This window comes from Saimiri boliviensis, chromosome 15 (assembly GCF_048565385.1).
Source record: "Saimiri boliviensis isolate mSaiBol1 chromosome 15, mSaiBol1.pri, whole genome shotgun sequence".
Classification (NCBI taxonomy): domain Eukaryota; kingdom Metazoa; phylum Chordata; class Mammalia; order Primates; family Cebidae; genus Saimiri; species Saimiri boliviensis.
Window position 1 is genome coordinate 23,570,660 of NC_133463.1, and position 19,552 is coordinate 23,590,211.

Here is a 19,552-nt window from a genome sequence, read left to right on the forward strand (position 1 = left end):
CCAGAAACTTGCCTTGCTCAATCTTGCTCCTCTTACTTAATGCTTCGCTCCCTCACTCTCTATGTTCCATCCTTCAAGGCCTTGCCCAAGTCTCATCTATCCAATAAGCTTTCCTTGACTGTTACTCTTTGTACAGATTTTATCTTCTGGAAACTCGAGCTCGCTAATAACTGATACCATGTAATTGACCTCTTCGTTAGACCAGTACTAAGCAAGTCCCCCTTAGTCTTCTTTTCATTCTGACCATAAGGTCTTAAGCTCATTTGCTATGTTTATCCTGTCTGCCTCACATGGAGATGGATAAACCATGTCTGACTCATGCCTTTGAAGGCCTTGTCAAGGATCGAGCAGGAGTCAGAACTGAACTGTTGCTTAAGGATTTCAATCCATGTGGTAAGTGACTAAAGGATTTAGTAAGAACACAATTGTCACAAAGTGTTAGGTGTGGGGACAGGAGAGGGCCTTTCCACAGATTTTTGTTAGTGGGAGGGGGACAGTTTGGAAGAATGACTTTAAGGCCCACAAAAGATTTTAGGAGAGAAAAGAAGGTCTCTCAACTTTATTCAGCAATTTTAAAAAGTGAGTAGAGAAAGAAAATATAATCAAATAACAATTGAGCTTATTTCTCAGACTTTATCTGGAGGACTCTGATTTTTAACAGATTTTATCTGAACACTTTGCTGGGTTTTATTTTTTTATTTTTTAGGGACTGTCTCACTCTGTCACCAAGGCTGGAATGCAGTGGCGCCATCTCGGCTCACCACAACCTCCACCTCTCAGGTTCAAGCAATTCTCATGCCTCAGCCTCTGAAGTAGCTGGGATTACAGGTGTGTCCCACCACATTCAGCTAGCTGGTTTCTTAACTGTATGGTGTACAACGGATTATCTTAAAAATCAGATTATAATCACTTTAGATTTAAATTATATAAAGAAAGTTAAATTCTGGACCTGTAAGCACATTCTGAAGGAGTTAAAATATTTTTGAATCTCCAGGAATAAAGTCCAACAGACTTTAAATCAAATAAAATTTTAAGTATTTATGGATTTTTACCTCATAAAATCTCTCTTATTTGAGCTGTGAATACCACTGGACCCCACATCCACATACCATCTGGACATGCCAACAGAATGGTAACCTTGTGAGTCCAGCTGTCAGGCTCCTAACAGAACACTGACCCATGTTCCAGATTCTGCTCCTAAGAGGCTATTCTCTCTCTTAGCTCAGAGGTTGGCATGTCACAGGTATATTAATAGAAACAAGTCTTGCTTATATAGAAAAACTTCAAATTCAGAATGCAGTAACATTCTATGGCTTTAAAGTACATTTATAATTCAATCTTTCCACATCCATTTTCTGAGGTTATTTTCAATACCATCATGTGAGGTGGCTGAGGGGGTCCTCATCTTCATTCAAAAAGTGGAGGATGGATAAGGTGACTATTAACTCTGATACCAGGTTATTGTTTTCTAATCTGGCATGCCAAATCTACCTTTTAGATTTTCTGGATCAGTAATGTTGAAAGCAAATTGGCATTAAAGTGGTATTAATTTTTGGTTGCAGAAGAGTCACAGACACACCAAGGGCAGAAATAATCATACCTAAGAAATTTAATAAATACATTTGGAATCAAATGATCCCATTTTTAAAAACACTTCTTCATGGTAACTCTTTTTGAGGCTAGTAAATTTAAAAGTAAATTATATAAAGTGTCCCAGGGACAGTGTGTCACAAAGATTTTGCTTTGCTTTCTTCTTGTCAATGTTGGGTTCCTACCGAGAAAGAGTGGTGGCCTTGTCAACCATAACAAACAAGAAACAGTCTTGTTTGAAGAGCCTGTATGGGACATGCAGTTCTGTAAGTGCTAAGCAATTTTAGTTTTAAAACAAAGCCACCCCTCAAAACTTTTCTTAAGAAATCTTCGCTATCTCTTCATAGCTCAGAACACAGCCTATGTCGATTTAAACATTACTTAAAATATTAAAACAAAGTTTTATGTATGATTTAACCTGAATAACACTGCCCAGCTATAACTTTAATAAGTTAAAAAGGAGTAACAAGTAGGTCAAAGGTCTACTTCACAGAGAACAGGACTCACATTAAAAACCAGAGTCCCAGCCAACATAAGAATGCTGGAACCTGCTGGGGCCTGTCTGTACTTGCCATGTTTTAGAGCATTTTCTAGCACTTACTGGGCAAGCAGGATGCTGTCTGTCCCTCGTGTATTTTCACAGAAGTCCATTTGCTTTCCATCTCTGGCCTCTTTGCCATGGGCTATGTCCATCATCAAGCGCGATCTATGTGGCAGAAGTTAGTGCAACTCCCTGGGGAAAAGCTTTTGAAGGCCAGATGGGCTATTTAAAACCAGAGTTTTTTCCTCTTTCTTAGTAGATAGATTTTAATGACCAAGTTTTCCTTTTTATCCCAGTAATAGTTTGTATTTTCAAAGAGAATTTTTAACACAGTATCAAGATTGCAAAGCCTTTACATTTACCTTTCTTGTATATTTCTACATATTTTAACTAACAACAACTCATGAAGAAAACAATATTGGTATAGGTAACTAACAATCGCTGTGCCTATATTTCAAGAAATTTTCATTCAGTTTTAACACCTGAAATATACAAGATGCTAAAAGAAGTGAAACAAAATATTACTTATAAAATCAACTTAAGCAAAAAAATCTAGAATATAAAATGCCAAGAACCAAAAAATAAATATGGGAAGACTGGCAAAACAATTAAGGGGCAATTCTGCCCATCAGTGCAAGCTGCAATAGCTATTCTTCAATTTCATTTTATGCCAGAAAGTGCAAATCTCAAATGCTTTATCACAGATTTTTTAAAGTTTAACGTATATTTTTCTAAAACCACTACCTTTTAAAGTATTTTAAAATATCATAGATAATCAGAAATTTTTAAACTAAAACAGCACATTTGGTTAAGAAATTTTTAGGTTCTAAATGACTAATAAACTGAAATGGTTCAGTCATATATTTGAAAGGCTACAGACAGGCAGATAAAAGAAAACAAGGGTGATGTTACTGGATCATTCCCACTTCATAATGAGGCAGGGATGTGTAAGGTGTGATGGCAGCAGAGCTGTGCCTCCTCCACGTACTGTTTAACAAACCCGTCCTGATTTATTGTCCTTCCTTACTAGGTTGAACTCCAATCTCTTTAGCAGAACAAACACATTATATACAAAGAGGGAGTGAGAATTTGTGTTATTTTCTTCTCTAAGTGAGAGCAATAAAGCCTAAAGGAAAATAAACAAAGCACGGTTTCCAGGGCCCTCTGGGTTTAGTACATGTACATCTGTGCAGCCCCTTCAATCTATCATGGCAGATCCTGATGCCTTCCCTGGTGTAGGAAGATGGGAATGTCCTATACCATTATTGCAATTCTAGGACAATCAAACACTCAGAAAGGCTTTCTACACCACCATCATGATGATTCTGTGATGTTTCCAACCAGCTCTATCTACGCGTATTAACACAAGGAAAGATGGCATTAAACATACTATGGCAATAAATTAGCTGCAATTTCTTATTTATTTATTTTTTTTAACTTTTAAGTTTAGAGGTACATGTGCAGGTTTGTGATGTAAACTTGTGTTATGAAGGTTTGGTGTACAGATTATTTCATCACACAGGTATTAAGCCACACATCGATTCATTTTTTTTTCCTGATCCTCTTTTTCGTCCACCCTTCACTCTCTGACAGGCCCCAGTGTGTTTCATTCTCCTCTATGTGTCCATATGTTCTCGTTATTTATCTCCCGCTTATAGGTGAGAACATAGCGTATTTGGTTTTCTGTTCCTGTATTAATTTGCTAAATATGACGGTCTCCAGCTCCATCCATGTTCCTGCAAAAGACATGATCTCATTCTTTTTTTATAGCTGCATAATATTCCATTGTGTATACGTACCACATTTTCTTTATCCAGTTTACCATTGGGCATTTAGCTTGATTCCATGTCTTTGTCTTTGCTAGTGTAAATAGTGAATTTGCTGAAAGTTTTATTATGCTACATTCCAAATTCATTTCTCCGAGTGAAGAAAATCAGATTTTTATGAATCTTAATTTCTACCTTTCATTGTGACATATACCTCTCCACTTCTAACAAACATTTGTATATTTTAGACATAAGAGATCATGCTGGAGATTAAAATATGACTAAAGATGGTCATTACATTTAATAGTCTAGAATTACTACAACTAAGCTATTATGGACCGGGGAGTTTTCCACGGAGCTAAAGCTTAACCAGTTAAGTGACAACTTAATTTTAATGGTTTGATTTTGTATGCATGTGAAAATCTTTTGCAAACAAACTATATACTTCCTTACCTCAGCCAAATTGCAAAATGAAATTTTATTTTCCTCATATGATTGGGCACCACCATTATAAAGATAGTTCATTGTTTTCTGTATTAGATGGAACCATAAATCTATATCATATGTGGAATTAAACGTATGGTGACATGAGTGATAGGTACAGACCTTGCATTTTTAAAGGCTTGATTTCAAGTTAGTTGTTTCTTTAACATAAAAGGAATAAAGGTTATTTATGACGCACCAGGGAGATATTCTGTGAAAGCAATCAGAGGCCGAAGCTGCTTTTGCTAAGCAGTTTTCTTACCTTTCATGCATGTGTGCACACATACACAAACTCACACATGACACCCTGTTTCACTCTTGTGGCCAGTGCCCTTTGATTGGCAAGCAACAGGAAAAACGTATTTTTTGCAAAACTGACCCAAGGGTCTCCAGGCACACTCTGTCCATCCACACCCACCCATTCAGCTAACTCATCTGCATCAGCTTTGCCAATGGTGTGTGAAGAAAAACGTCCTCAGACCATTCCAAAACTTCTTCCAGAAACACCAAAGCTAAGACTGCAGAACAGGAAAATGTCAAAAATGAATAAGCAAAGATTTCACCTCCTCAGGTTGAACTCTACAGTTGTTTATAAAGAAGAATACTTTGTCTTTCTCAGCTGAACTCAAGTTTCTAATCTTTTAGTGGATGCACAAAAGAAAAATTAAAGCAGGAATAGAATTTTCCAGTGATCTTGCGGTGAAGGTGAAAACAATCAGATTTCCCAGTCACTGAGGCTTTATTTCATGGAATTTTGGTATTAGAGCACACGTGATGAAAATCTGATCCTTGTTTGGTTTAAAATGGCATGTGTCAGATTCACAGAAGCCTGCCTGGCAGGACAAAAGCACTGAAAGTTGGAGCTGGAAGGGTGATTCCAGAAGGATCACTTGGAGCAAATGAGGGCACTAAGTAAGGCTGGCCCAGTTCACAAGGCTTGACAGTGGCAAAATGGCCACAAATTGCCAAATCTGGTCTGTAAGGGCTGTGCAAGTGTTAAAGCACTGATAGTGCTCAGAAATGAGTTTCCTAAGGAGTTTTTTTTTTAGAGTTTCATGAGTTGGTGGTTGACTAGTTATATAACTAAGCATGTAATGCAATGATTTAGTTCTAATGATCAAGTCTGCCGTTCGAAATAATTAAACACCAAACAACTACGTTTTGGCTTTTTGTAATTTTCTTTAAAAGCTACTCCTGTGAGACCTATAATTTAGGTGTATGTACAGCAACAAGGTCTGACAATTCTAAGCCATTCTGTTTTGAGTAGCCATTTTTGAGTAACTGTTGATTTTATACAAACTAAATTAATATATTTTATGCATTCGTTAGCATTTTCAGGTTCTTATCTTTTTTTTTTTTTGATAGACTTTCACTCTGTTGCTCAGGCTGGAGTGGAATGGTGCAATCTTGGCTCACTGAACTTCTTGCTCCCAGGTTCAAGTGATTCTCCTGTTTCAGCCCCTCGAGTAGCTGGGATTACAGGCACATATCACTATGGCTGGCTAATTTCTGTATTTTTAGTGGAGATGGGGTTTCGCCATGTTGGTCAGGCTGGTCTCGAACTCCTGACCTCAGGTGATCTGCCCGCCTTGGCCTCCCAAAGTGCTGGGATTACAGGTATAAGCCACAGGTTCTTATCTTTTAAAGTCACTGCTCAGAGTTATGTAAAGATTATAAGATGTCACAGGGAAAATAACTAGATTAATTCTTGGCACATAAAAAGTGCACAATAAATGTCAACTGTTATTTTATTTTGTTGTATGGGCACTAGAGTTTTCCATCTCTACACAGCACAGCTTATCACATTCCCATTTTCCTCCCTAATCTTCTGAACTAAACAATTTTGATGTTTCAATGGCTGGTGGAGACCTCTTTCTCCACCCATTCTAATAGCACTCAAAGCAGAGAAATGACTACAGGGCCTCTCAAGACCAACAAGGATTTGGTTGATGACTCTCTCCCACCACTGCAGAGCTGGGTTTATTTTTTGCTAGTGGCTCTTCCTCGCTTCCTCACTCTTACTGTCCAACACCCCATTTACTACTGTTGCTACATAGCTTTTACTCTCTTCTGGTTTTCTATTTCATGTAGTTTCTCCCCCCTTTATTGGTATCATGTACAAAAAGCTTGACCTTTTTACATAGTAAGTTTCCTTCCATGCCAGCGTATTAATTACATCCGGCTCCCTTTTTTTGCTATGCTTATTTGGTTATTAACTTCTTAAAGTTCTCTTTCACAGCTAAAATATATTTTGTTTTATATATATATATTTATATATATACGATACATATATATACACATATTCAAGTTTTAATTACATTTTGTGTATTGTGGGGGAAAAAGAAGGAGCATTTAGGTAATGCTACCTAATCTGGAACTACTCCAGAAAGCTGGACGGTGATAATAATGATGAAAATAATAGTAACCACATCACCACTGCAATGAGAGCAGTAAAACTGACAACAATCATTTGAGTATCTTACTATGTACCATAGGTTGGTCAGAGTGATTTACAGACAATCTCAATGACATCTCACAACGCTATTATGGGAACAGATTTCATGCCCATATTCCAGATAAGGAAACAGATGTTAACAAGTCAAGTCGCATGCTGAAGGCCCACAGAAAGCAATGGTAGAACTGGTGACAGGCAGTCTTACTCCAAAACCCATACTGCTAATCAGGGACCCAGATTTCACTGTACCTCTACTCCGGTCTTTCTCAGTCTGATAGAATCAAAGAGGTGATCATTTTAAACATTCTTTAAATTAATCAGCAAAACACTTAGAGGAAGCATACATGTCACGCTTCAGTTTTGGGGGCTACTAGAATATTTCCCCTGGGCTACTAGAATAGTTCTATCATTGTAAAATTCTGATGTTACTAAATTTGAACAGCTAAATCTCTAAGTAACTAGTCATTATGTTGTAAAGGTTGAAAAGATTTCCTGCAAATAAAGCTAGGCAAAAATATCCCCCATATTGCCAAAATTTATTCTCATCCAGGATTCAAATACATTTTAAGAGCTATAAGATGAAATTCATACAAGCAAAATATCAATTATTCATTAAGGATTAAAAGAACTGAGGAAACCTGAAAATACTTTTAGGCATTGTATAAATTACTATATTATAAAACATGTATTGAAAAGACACTCAGAGGTCAACAGACTCCCACAACTATGGCACAAAGTCATTGAATAATGGTGAAGCAGTATTCACACTGCATTTAATATTTAAGAACTACATATTAATCACAATTGAGTCTCCAAATTTGGCCATATACATGCTGTAGCAAATTACATAGCATTATCCTTCATCATTTTGGAAAGTAAGTTTCAAATTAATGGTTTATTATCATCTGGCTTAATATGTGGAAGTCATATTACAGGTTGAGTACCCCTTATCTGAAATGCTTGGGACTGGAAGTATTTTGGATTTTGAATTTTTTTTTCAAATTTTGGAATATTTGCATTATATGCTGGTTGTGTATCCCTAATCCCCAAATCTGAAATCCAAAATGCTCCTATAAGCATTTTCTTTGAGCATTATGTGAGTGCTCAAAAAGTTTTAAATTTTGAAGTATTTTGGATTTCAGATTTTCGGATTAGGCATACTCAACCTGTATAACCAACAGTCTAAAATTGAGTAAAATATTATGTGAAAAATGCCTCAGTCATGGGAAATGGGTCCTAATGTCCCACTGGAAAGGCCATTCAACTAGGGGATGTAAAAACACTTTTTTTATGTGCTTTTATGTGCACATTGTGTATTAAAACACATGAAAATTTTAATGCTATATCCAGTAAACCCAGATGACAAAAAATCTATGGGCAGAAAAGCAATGCCTTATTTGGTGAGACGCAAATTCTTATTTCATTTAAAAAATAGTTTTATTTTCCTCCAAATTCATTTCCTTTTCTCCTCCTTCATTTCCCCTTTTATGTGCACTATACTCTAGTGGATGGTTTATCTTTTTCTGAATTGTTTCTGCTACATACATTTTAACCTGGGAGAAGAACAAGATAAAAGAAACTCTCAAGCACAAAATTTCTCAAACTATCTGAGGTCGAGAATCAGTTTTTTCCTCCAATCCTTCACAGACTGACCACTGAACAAAATACAAAGTAATGTACTTCTAAAAGAAAAAAATATTAAAAAGAAACAGAGAGTACAAGACTCATCTTTAAAAATTATCATTTGATTCAATAAACATAAAATCTATTATTGACTGACTGTGAAAGTTTCTAGATGGTAACTCAGTTTCTATACTTCGCTTTGGGTGGGCAAGTAACCACAAGGCTGAGGATGGGCTCAGGCCCAGAACCACACAATTTCTGTAGCTGTGCTCTGTCAGGGCACTTCACTTGCCTCTTTCACACTTTTAGGATTCACTTCTCCCCAAGAAGACCTGGATACCACAGGCACCATGGAAGACCCTGGGACCCTCTCCAGCGCTCTTTATTTTCCTGTTAACTCCCAGAGGAATCTGCAGTTGTATAATTTATTTGGTTGCTTGTCTACTGTCTTCTCTTTGGCAAGAATGAAAGCTCTATGAGCAAACAGACCTTGTCTGCCTCATGATCCATTTCATTACTAGAGCCTAGGACTGTTAAATTCATTAATGAAGTCTTTCCATCACTTTTTGTTCTTTATATTCCTTTACTCAATTGATATTCAGCATGTGTAGAAACAGTTCTTTTCCAAGGCTGCATAAGAGTTTTGGAAGTAGGCACATAAATAATATCCTCCTACTAATAACTGCTATCTATTATAAAATAGTTTTTATTTTATAATCACTGAATATATCAAAACTTTATAATTCAGGCCTTTCTGAATCAAGCACAAAATCAAATATGAAAAGGTTAATGAATCTTGTCCCCTAAAACTGTAGTTTGTCATAAAGGAAAATAGATTCTTAAAAATGATAAATTGAAAAACATATGTATATGATTCTTCAGGAACTATATTAATAAAACATTTAAAACAGCTAAGATCTTTATTATGAGAAATAATAAGATGAAGATGACCACCACTGAAGAGGAGAAAAAATGTTTTAAGTTATTTTTTAAAATGTGTATAAAAGCAGTAAAATGTTGTACCTACCAAAATGACACTTTCTTCAAAGAAAGATATTATCTAATATGTACACTTTAACACACAGCCCTTCCTTGTGTAAATATATAAGAAATCCTTAAAGGAGTTTTAAACAATTTACTTAGAAATTCTACACTTAAACTTATCCAAAAGACATAATTAAAGGTGTAGATAAGATATGCATAGCTTTGCTCTAAATATCCAATAGTAGGGAATTAGTTAAAAAGGATTTAACTAATTCCATGTAGCCATTAAAAGGATGCTGTAGAACAGAACTTACTGATGTAAAAGGATGGTTAAAATAGACTTTTTACTAAAAACAACAGGTTGCAATACTATATTATAAATGGGCCCATACTGTATATCTAGATGAACATATAATGATAGTAATAAATGTATGAGACACAAACTATAATTATTTTCACTTCTCTGTATTTTTAAATTTGTCTGCAATAAACAAATATTAATGTAACAAAAATAAAATAAAATATACAAAAACAATAACAACTACGAAAAAGAACCCCTTCAATCAAAAAGAAGTAATCAGGGATTTAATTCAACTATGTCTTGGCACTATTAGGAAGCAAAATATGATTCACTGAAGTGAACTGTAATAAAGACAAGGTATTAGGAAAATGTTTAAATTATGTGAGAACTATTCTCAAGCACTTTAATGATCTATTTGCAAAATAACAATGTGCTAATTACAAGTAATATCTATGTATTCTTAAGACTAGCCTTGACAATGTAAACTTTCAGCTGTCATTCCATTTGACTTATGCTTATATTATGTTTTGCCTGTTGTTTCAAAAACAGAACCCAGGGACTGATTCTTAGAAGCATTCTCTTAAAGATTCACTGGGTGCCTGTACCTCTGATCAACTGGTCTTTGGTAGATCATTATTCAACACTTATCACATACTTTATTTCTAGAGCTATGACTGCCACTCCCCAAGCCTCACTTCATAATGAAAATAAAGAAAACAACCCTTTTGGAAAAGTTGGATGGTAATACCAATGTAAGTTTTTAGTATATACCATATCATAACCTCCTATATGGCTGACTTTTGACTTTTTCATTTCTTTTTTTAACTGACAGAAGACACAAAGACAAAAATGTCAACTTCACAAAAAATCTTAGTGCTTTTTGGAAAGAATCTTATAGATCATTCAGTCTAACCCCTTGATTTTATAAATATGGAAATTTAGGCCTAGGAAATAGGTAAGTGAGAAGCCAAACTAGAAACAAGTGTCGTGCCTCTAAGCCCAATCCACTTGCCATCATCATTTACTATTTACATGGAACATCAGATTCTACTTTAGAAATTAACTATCAACCTACAGGGTTAAGGAAAATAGAAATGTGTGTATACAGACCTTGCATCTGGTAGCTGTACGGTGCCTGTCCAGGTTGAGGGGTACCGAAGCTTGTGCCATAGCTGAGAAATCCTGTCTGTCCTGACGACTGAGACTGTGACAATCCACCTTCAGTCTTGATGCCTGCCCACAATGCACCTAAATCAGTTAGTGATAGCTTATCTATCTGTCCATTTTCCAAAGCTGGTAAATACAAAAAACATACACTTCCACAAATGTTTAACTATAAATGCTTTCCCAGTCTTATCTCAAAAATAAAGGGTATATATGCACGCAGTGAACTACCATAAAGTACAACGTTTGAATGCCTGTTCACATTATTCTCTCTTGTTTTACTGCACTTTAACATAAAGCTCTTCTATAAAATATAACTCCAGTGATATATTTTCATACTTCATTATGTTTTAATTAATGTAAAAGTTGTAGTTCATCTCCTTCACAGTCAAGAAATAGCCTAATTAAATTTTAGCTTAATGATCTCAAAGTTGCTATACTGACTAGTGTCAAAATCCTTTTTTTCTAAAAGCAAAACAAAACAGATTAATTGAAGCCTATACCATCACAGTATTTACCCCCCTTTACTCTTTCTACTACAAAGCTGATTTCAGTACCAACTCATTTTGAAGTCCAAAGAAGCAATCAATACCGGGCCCAGAACTAAGCAACATGGTGGAAAGGCTTGTCCTAAGTTTCTAGGTCCCATCAGAAAATAAGCACAAAGGGAGCCGAACACTAATAAGCTGGATGCTATAAAACAGCAGTGATTTATAAACAAGTGGAGTTGACCAGCAGTTCCCTTTTGCCCCTTTTAGTGTGAAATATTTGACTATAATTGTTTTCAATGTAGTCTATTGTGGCCCCTGAATATCTCCCCAAACACCAGGCTGACATCATAATTTTGGATTTGGCAGTACTGAGGTATGGGTCTCAGCTCTGTCTTTAATTAGTCATAATTAAAGACAGTCATACATGCTAACAACTCTCCTTCATTCTCATAGAGAGAGGGGAGGAAAATTTCTGCCAAGGGAATTCACATTTTTGAATAATTTTGCTTTGTACTTAAGATAAATGGTATCTTTAGGATCTAGAATACTCAGTAGTCTTACTGTTTATTTCCATTTTAGGGGAATCTCATCAGCTGAGTGAAGTTAGATAATTGTTTTAAGGCAGTGAGAGAATCTGACTCTTGGCTGAGAGTACTTACTTTAATTCCTGCAGTATCTCTAAATAACTTCATAATGACCTTAACATTTAAGTCTTAACACAACCTTGGCATTTTAAAAATGTGATTTTTCCTGTAGAGGTAATCCCCAAACAGTGAATAACCCATGCATAGAAATGGTCTCTGGAAATATACTTGCCCTAGACAGGTGGCTTGATGCCTCTAGAAAATCCCTTTCTTTCCATGTTGTCACCCCCAGGGATTTTCCCCCTCCTGTTCCATTTGAGACTACACTGATCTGCTTCCAGCCTTCAATTACCAATAAAATGCCAATAATTCATGTATTTCTACTCTGTTTTAAATTATTGGTTCCAGATGGGGATCTTTGTGATAAGAACATATAATGAAAGGCAGAAAGACGTAGACAGCACCCATACCCACGCCTATCTTCATGACTTCTTTCTACAAGGTGGCAGACTCCTATCACTAGCAGACTGCAAGCAGATCCAGCAAAGAACAGAATGGATTTGTGCTTCCCTACTCATCTACCATTCTCATGATAAAAAGATACACCAATCTTTACTTACAGGGTCTCAATAAAAAGTTAGGAGCACAAGTCCCTGAAGAAAGTTTTTTAAGACTATCTGGGCCTTGACTATCAGCAGCTAAAGCCTAAGCTAAGTGCTCTTCCTTCATGAATGAGCAAAGGGGAGAAGGATGCCATATTTTTCAATTCACTGGTCCCCCAAAATAGAACTTTTGCATCAGAAGTATTCAGGGCATCTCCTTGTACTCAAGGTCCCAAAAGAGAAGACAGGGTGATTAGGAAAATGCTAAGACCTGAAAATTATTCCCTGGGAATTTATAACCATGAAAAACTCTGGAATCAAAGCCTTCACACTGAGCCTCACTCTCACGCCTCCCCGATCCCCACTTATCCCAATAAAATCCCCGTCCTCACTCTGCTAGTTCTGATTCCATTCCCAGATCTTTTTGCTCATCTCACATTCTTTGAAAAGCTATTTCAGACAAGGACATTCATTAATGATTTAGAAGTGGAGGAACCCCTAACCCAGAGCTCAGAAATTGGCAAAGGAAGATGTGCGGGTCCCCCAAGACTGAATAGGGAGAGAAGGAAGAACAAAGGTGTCTGGCTGGCAGCCGGGGCAGCGATGGGAATGGCGCCTTCCTATGGCAGCACTGGTAGACTGACAGTACTTTAGAACTGTGTGGACTGGAAAATACGTCTACACTTCAAATGACCATCTCACAAATAAATGTTGAGAACATAAATCAAAGACTGCCTTGACTTCTATTACAGAATGGGAGCTGATTCTTTCTCTTCTTTTAGTCCAAGAATACTTTGAAAGTAAATTCCAGCTAAACTTAATCCATATCTAATATTATTTTGAGAAACTGTGAATAAAAGTTACAGAAATGAGAAATAATTCTAAAAATTCCATTTTAGGGCTGTCTCTAAAGTTTACATTCAAAATACCTATCTAGATAACATTCAGTACAGATGGTTTTAAAATGAAACTATAAATGCTGAAGTCATACCTAATGTAGGTTATTTGTATATATTTTATAAGAAATTCATATATGAATTTTATTTGAGATGTAATTAAAAGAAATAAGTAATTTACCTTCTAATTATTAATGAAATACTTAAAGAAGAGCATTAATTCTTTTTATATACTACAGAAAAGAATACTACAAAACAGTATCAAACAGAAGCACAATCAGTATACCGGTCACAAAAAAACTTTGTCAGTCCTTTCCTTTAAGTACCTATGTACTATTCCTTGATCACTAGTTTTATTTTCTTAATAAAATGCCAATAATTCATGTGTTTTTATCCAGTTCAATCTATTTAGAATTATAATGACAATTTAATGAAAGGAAAGGTATTTTACAATTCCAAGTTTGTTTTTTTTTTTTAATTAAGCTTTGGGATTTTGTTGGATTTATTTTTAATTTACAGGTATTGACCCCGTAACAAGTGAGTTAAATTACACCAAGATAAAGATAATCTCCAGGTGGGAAGGAACAAATGTCCATGTGAGCTTTAAATGTTTCCTGGTTTGCCTCTTCAAAGTGCAGTCCAGGCTGTGATATATAGATCACTTTTCCTAATGGTTGATAATGCTGCAATTTGAGACTATTACCACCCTTGAGTTTAAAGCAAGAGTTTGTTGAATTCTACTTGTACATCCCTAATCACAGCTAGGCATCTGATAAATAGGAAATGAATCTTTACCCCAAAAGACTTCATTCATAGACATTTTATCACAAATATTCACAAAAATATTTTGGATTCCAGAGCCCAGTGCTCAAATGGAAAATTCAGGGTTGAGATATAAATGGAGAAAAATGAGAGCAAGAAGGCATACGAACCACACAATCTGTTTGCTACCTCCGACCTCAAGATAAAGAGCTGCCAGTTCTTACAACGCTCATTAGAAACAATCATATGAAGAATTTAGACACAGAAGGTGACAACATTTTCTAAAGTGGCCGAGGATTCAGTCTTTAAGTACTACTCAAATACGTTAATATACTCATGCCCACATGACAATGCCACCAGTACAATAGCAGGTAACTCACCATATGAGGAAATGCCGTACGGCTGTCCTGGCTGTGGGTACGTGGCATAGGCTGTAGCTTGTTGCATTCCTGTGGTAAACTGTGTTTGCCCATATGCAGCCATAGTTTGTGAGGAAGGGGTAGGGAGAATATGTGGGTATGGTCTGCTATTTGTCAGAAATGACAGAAAATAGAAAGCCCATGCATTAGATGGAAACATGCAAGGTAACCGATTAACAACCACATCACAAATTCCAGTTAAAGACTGTATCTTAAAGTAAAACTTTCACATAGAATTGACAAAGCACTGAAATACTTCAGTGTCTCCACAACGTGATGCTCAAAATAAATTTGTGTAAATATGTTTACATCTCTATGAAATGCACTTTCATTTAAATTAAGATGGAACATGTGGGCACAGACATGACTTTAAATAAATAAAAGTCTACTCAGAGAAGTTATTTATTGATTAAGAGAAAATACATCTTACTTGGAAGGGTAAATCTGTGATGGAGAGAACTGGTGAGTCGGTCGTGGGCTGAAACTACTGCTCCCAATTGCTGTAAAAAACAAAACAAAATAATGCACCATAATCCAAGCAAAATGCAAAATACATAGAAAACACTGATATGTTTTCAACTATAGGTTGGCCATAGGAAATTTCAGATATCTGACCTTTGTGACCTCCAGAAATAGCAATTTCATATGGTTCCACCTAACAGAAAGTTAAACTATAAAGAGAAGCGAATAGAAACTGATTAAGTGCTCTAGTTTCAAATGAACTCTTAGAAAACATCATCACAATCTTCTCAAATACCTGTCAGCATGCTATGAGTTTTTACAGTGGCAATACTTTAAGAGTACAAGAAGGCCTGGCTACTGTTTGGAAAGCCGTGCTGAAAGGGGAGGTCTGAAGCTGAATCGCAGGATTGGGTGGGAATGTGAAAGGTCAGCTGGCCTATTGTTTGTGCCCAGCAAGAACACACAAACCTGAGGCTGTATTACCAAGAAACGTGGTCTAATCTTCTCTCAGGTGAGAAGAAACAGGATAGATCCTCATTTGCCTGCATTGATTTAGCAATGGTTTTCAGTAAAAATGCATTTCTATAACTATCTTAAATTTCTCAAGTTGCAAGCTAAGCCTGTTTTTTCCTGTGCTGATCTGGGTGTTCCTTTGCCTTTTATTTATATGTGAGCAACTTCAATGTTCAACTAAAAAAAAGGTCTGCCTTTATTTTTTAAGGAGGTATTTAAGCATTCAAGCAGAACTTCTCTTCTTAATCAGGTTAACTTGATTCAACAATGCACTAAAGTCCTAACAAATGTTCTTTTACTCTAATTCTGAACTAATAAAGAAGCAAAATCCTATCTTAAAGTCCTGAAAACAGCAGTTTCAGCTTCTTTCATTGTAAACAGAGTCAATCTACATACATATTTGTATACTTACATACACAAATATCTACTCATATTTATGGGTATACATGTACATATTTTTTCCTTCAAATCCCTAATCTCTACCAGGCTAAGATGCATATTCTTTGGGTGCAATTATTGTAAGATACAAGCTTATTTTATTCTTCTACCAATAATTACTACTTTCAGAGGCTCTATTATTTATTAATTGTATTCTACACTAAAATCCTTTTAGAAGTTTCCATATACTTAAAGTTTCATAAAGTTTTCACATTGTCACATTGGTACATTTGTTTCTCAAATTTAATTTTCCAGCTTGTGTTTGGGAGGACAGTGGTAGGCTGGACTAGAATCTTCAGATCCATGAATAATCCTTTCCATATAAAACAGGTCAAAAACAAGGCCGATGCAGGGACAGTAGATATAGATTAGTACCACTCTTGCAAGCTCCCAGACTTCAAACATCTGGCTGGTCACTTGGCAGAGACAGCATCTGTAGTGAAGAGACGGTGAGCCAGCCCAGCTGGTACCCCATCATTTGGCACATACTGAGTCACTACTCTGTTCCAGGTGCTGTGCTAGATGCTGCAGATGCAAAGGTGAAGGACCAGTTCCATCTGATACACGTGGGAAGGGTGACAAATAAATAAGTGGGGATGGTCAGTTAAAGACTGCACTTAATAAGAGAGGGGGATTGGTGAGAGAACACTTGGACTATGAGTGCTACCATTTGCCCGGGTCATCTGCAACTAAAACCCCTTCTGTGCCTCTCTTCTAAGACTGAAAACAGGCCAAGGGTAACATGGACTTACCCAGCAGAGTTACTGGAGAAGTAATCTCTTCCTGGGACAATAAGAGTTCAAAACAATTGGCTAAAAACCAAACAGCAAAAAAATGCAATGCTACCTGATGACAGAAGCCATAGAAACCCCATTTATTCTTTTCTAGCTCTGTGTCTATGTTTTTTGAATCGTGGGTCATGGCTCATGAAAAGTTCATAAATTCAACTTAATAGGTTGTACCAAGCAATTTTTTTCTTTTATTTTATCTTTCTTTTAAACAAACAACAGAATAGAAGATATCAGGGTTATGGGTTACTACACAGAGTAAAGGAAGTCCCACAAAGCTCTAATTTAGAAGATATACACAAAATATGTGTGTGTGTGTGTGTGTGTGTGTGTGTGTGTGTGTGTGTATACACATATATGATGAAAGACTTCGGAGGCTGCAGAACAAGGGAATTAAGCCTAGGTTCTAAAATCAGAATTTAATTTCAGCACAGATTCAAATCCCAATTCTTCTATGTGGCCTTAGTCAAGTTATTCCCTCTATGTCTCCATATGTTCTCCTATAAAATGATGGCAATAATACCACCTACGCCTCATAAGATTGTTGTGAAGACTGAGATAATTTTCCCAGATTCCCACTATCTTTTACTCCACGCTTGTCTTTTCCTTCTGTGTTTTCAACTCTGCTCAGTGGATCACCATCTGCCCCACAAAATACTTCAAGGTTGGATTTCCTGCCTCCATTTTACATATGAGGAACTAGGGGCTAACAGAAGCAGAGTAACACATCTAAGCAGATTGAACCCAGGTCTGCCTAACATACTATCTTCTGACCCCCTGCATGGACATTGGAGCCTCCCAACCATCTTGTTTTTCCCTCTATTTCATGACTCAAGTGACTCACCTACCCCAGTCCAGAAATTGCCTGTTGGTCTGTCCTGCATCCACCATCTGGGCTCTCAGGATCCCTGTGCTGGTCTAGGCCCTCACAGTGACATCTCATTGGACTACTGGAACAGTTACAGAGCCACTTTCCTTTGGTCCCACTCAGGGATGGCCACCTTTGCCTTCTGACTTTCAATACTGCCACCATCCTATTCTTTCTTAAATGGAAACTTCTTTAATATCCACCTGCTAGCTCATAATCATTCGACAGTGTACATTATCCCTGGGATAAATTCCAAATTCCTTGGCAGAGAATGCAAAGAGATTCAAGCTCCAACTCCCTCCTGAGTAGATTATCTAACCTCCCAGACTTCAGAAATGCCCATCCATTTTATGTCTGATTTGATTGTTGTTCACACTAGACTCTTCTTCCTTATAAAGCTCTTCTTTGCTCTGCCTGATGAACACTGCACCACAGAGACTAAGACATCATTTTCTCTCCAGGATAATGTCTTCCTTCTCCATACTTGGAACATCGCAATCCTTGGCAATGTAGCACCACCCCCTGACATCGCATTAAAATTAGGATATGAAACGTATAGATGGTTACTTTCCTCTGCTAAGTATGGGATTCTGGGGCCATGGACTTCTTACTATCCTGTTTCCTTAGCACCTGACAGGGCCTGGCACGTGGTAGAGGGAATCAACACACACTATTTGTCTAAAAAGTATGTGTGAATTAGGTCATAAGCAAAGTGGTTTTTAAAACCACAATAAAGTAAAGAATGTTTTATGTTTTTATATACATACATAATAAACCTAAGTTTGGTTCTTTGGAATAAGATACAATCTATTGAATATATTGGTGTAGGTATGATCCCTTATGAAATAAATGTGAAGAACACACAATGCTGTCTTATAACTAAACACCTAGTTAGGTATGCTTAAAATTACTGAATATGTCAAAGGCCAGGTATCTTTCAGGCTTTCTTTAAATCCAAACCCCTGTATGGCTTGCACAATCTCTGTGTGGCTTGTAGTCAAAAATCTACCACCTTATACTTCAAGTACCATTTCCTTAATGGCATGAAACACTTTAAACTTTCTAAACGGTAACCCAGGAATTCAGATTCATTTTAATTTCATGGGGCCAAAATTTCCTAAAGCAAAGAGAATGACCCCAGATCAAATTAAACGGTCATTTTATCCTTAGAAAACTCAAAATTACACATGCCACAGAGCCCTGGGAACATACAGACAACCAATACCACGTTATCTGTTTAGCACATTTGTTTTCAATTATTGCAGTCCATGTCCAACATAGAAACAAGCTCCTCCAATCTTTTTCTAGGAAGGGAGAGGAGAACCCAAAGTGAATAATAATCACAATCTTGAGAAAACGCCGGGAAGAACTCTTGCAGTGGCAGGTCCTCAGCTCACTCCTCCCCTAGGTTCCTCCATGTCAACACAATTCAGCCAATCAGGTCAAAATCCTAGGAGTAATTTGTGACTCTTCTCTTTCCCTCACACCCCACCTACCCTTTTATCATAAGTCTAGTCTGCTTTCCCTTCAAAACAGACCCCAAACCTCAAACTTCTCATCTATCACTTGTTCTAGTCACCAGCATTGTGGCAAACAGAAGATGAACCTCCTGGTTCTTCCGTTGCAGAGGATGAGGGTGAACAAGAGCCTAGCTGCTAAGCTCTGCAATCTATCCATGCCATGCAGGGCAGGGGTGAAGGGATATTTTTAAAGGGCTTCACCGGACCAGTGACAATGCATCAGGGATACTAAGGCAGGCCTGTTCCTGGGAGAGCTGGGGCTCCTCTGATGGCCTTGCTAAAATATCCTTAGACTGCATTCT

General features: G+C 36.8%; 1 protein-coding gene across 8 annotated transcripts in view; it reads right to left on the reverse strand.

Moving 5' to 3' along the window:
- EYA1 (EYA transcriptional coactivator and phosphatase 1) overlaps positions 1–19,552 on the reverse strand; it is a 340,778-nt gene that overhangs the window by 106,091 nt on the left and 215,135 nt on the right. For 4 of the 8 annotated variants that reach the window (XM_074386773.1, XM_074386778.1, XM_074386776.1 and 1 more), the window contains 3 exons: positions 15,092–15,161; positions 14,623–14,768; positions 10,854–10,991 (listed from right to left, as the gene is read on the reverse strand). In XM_074386773.1, the coding sequence (XP_074242874.1) occupies positions 10,854–10,991; positions 14,623–14,768; positions 15,092–15,161 (354 nt within the window). The remainder of the gene's footprint in view (positions 1–10,853; positions 10,992–14,622; positions 14,769–15,091; positions 15,162–19,552) is intronic. The other 4 variants (XM_074386775.1, XM_074386777.1, XM_074386774.1 and 1 more) reach the window with 3 other exon arrangements.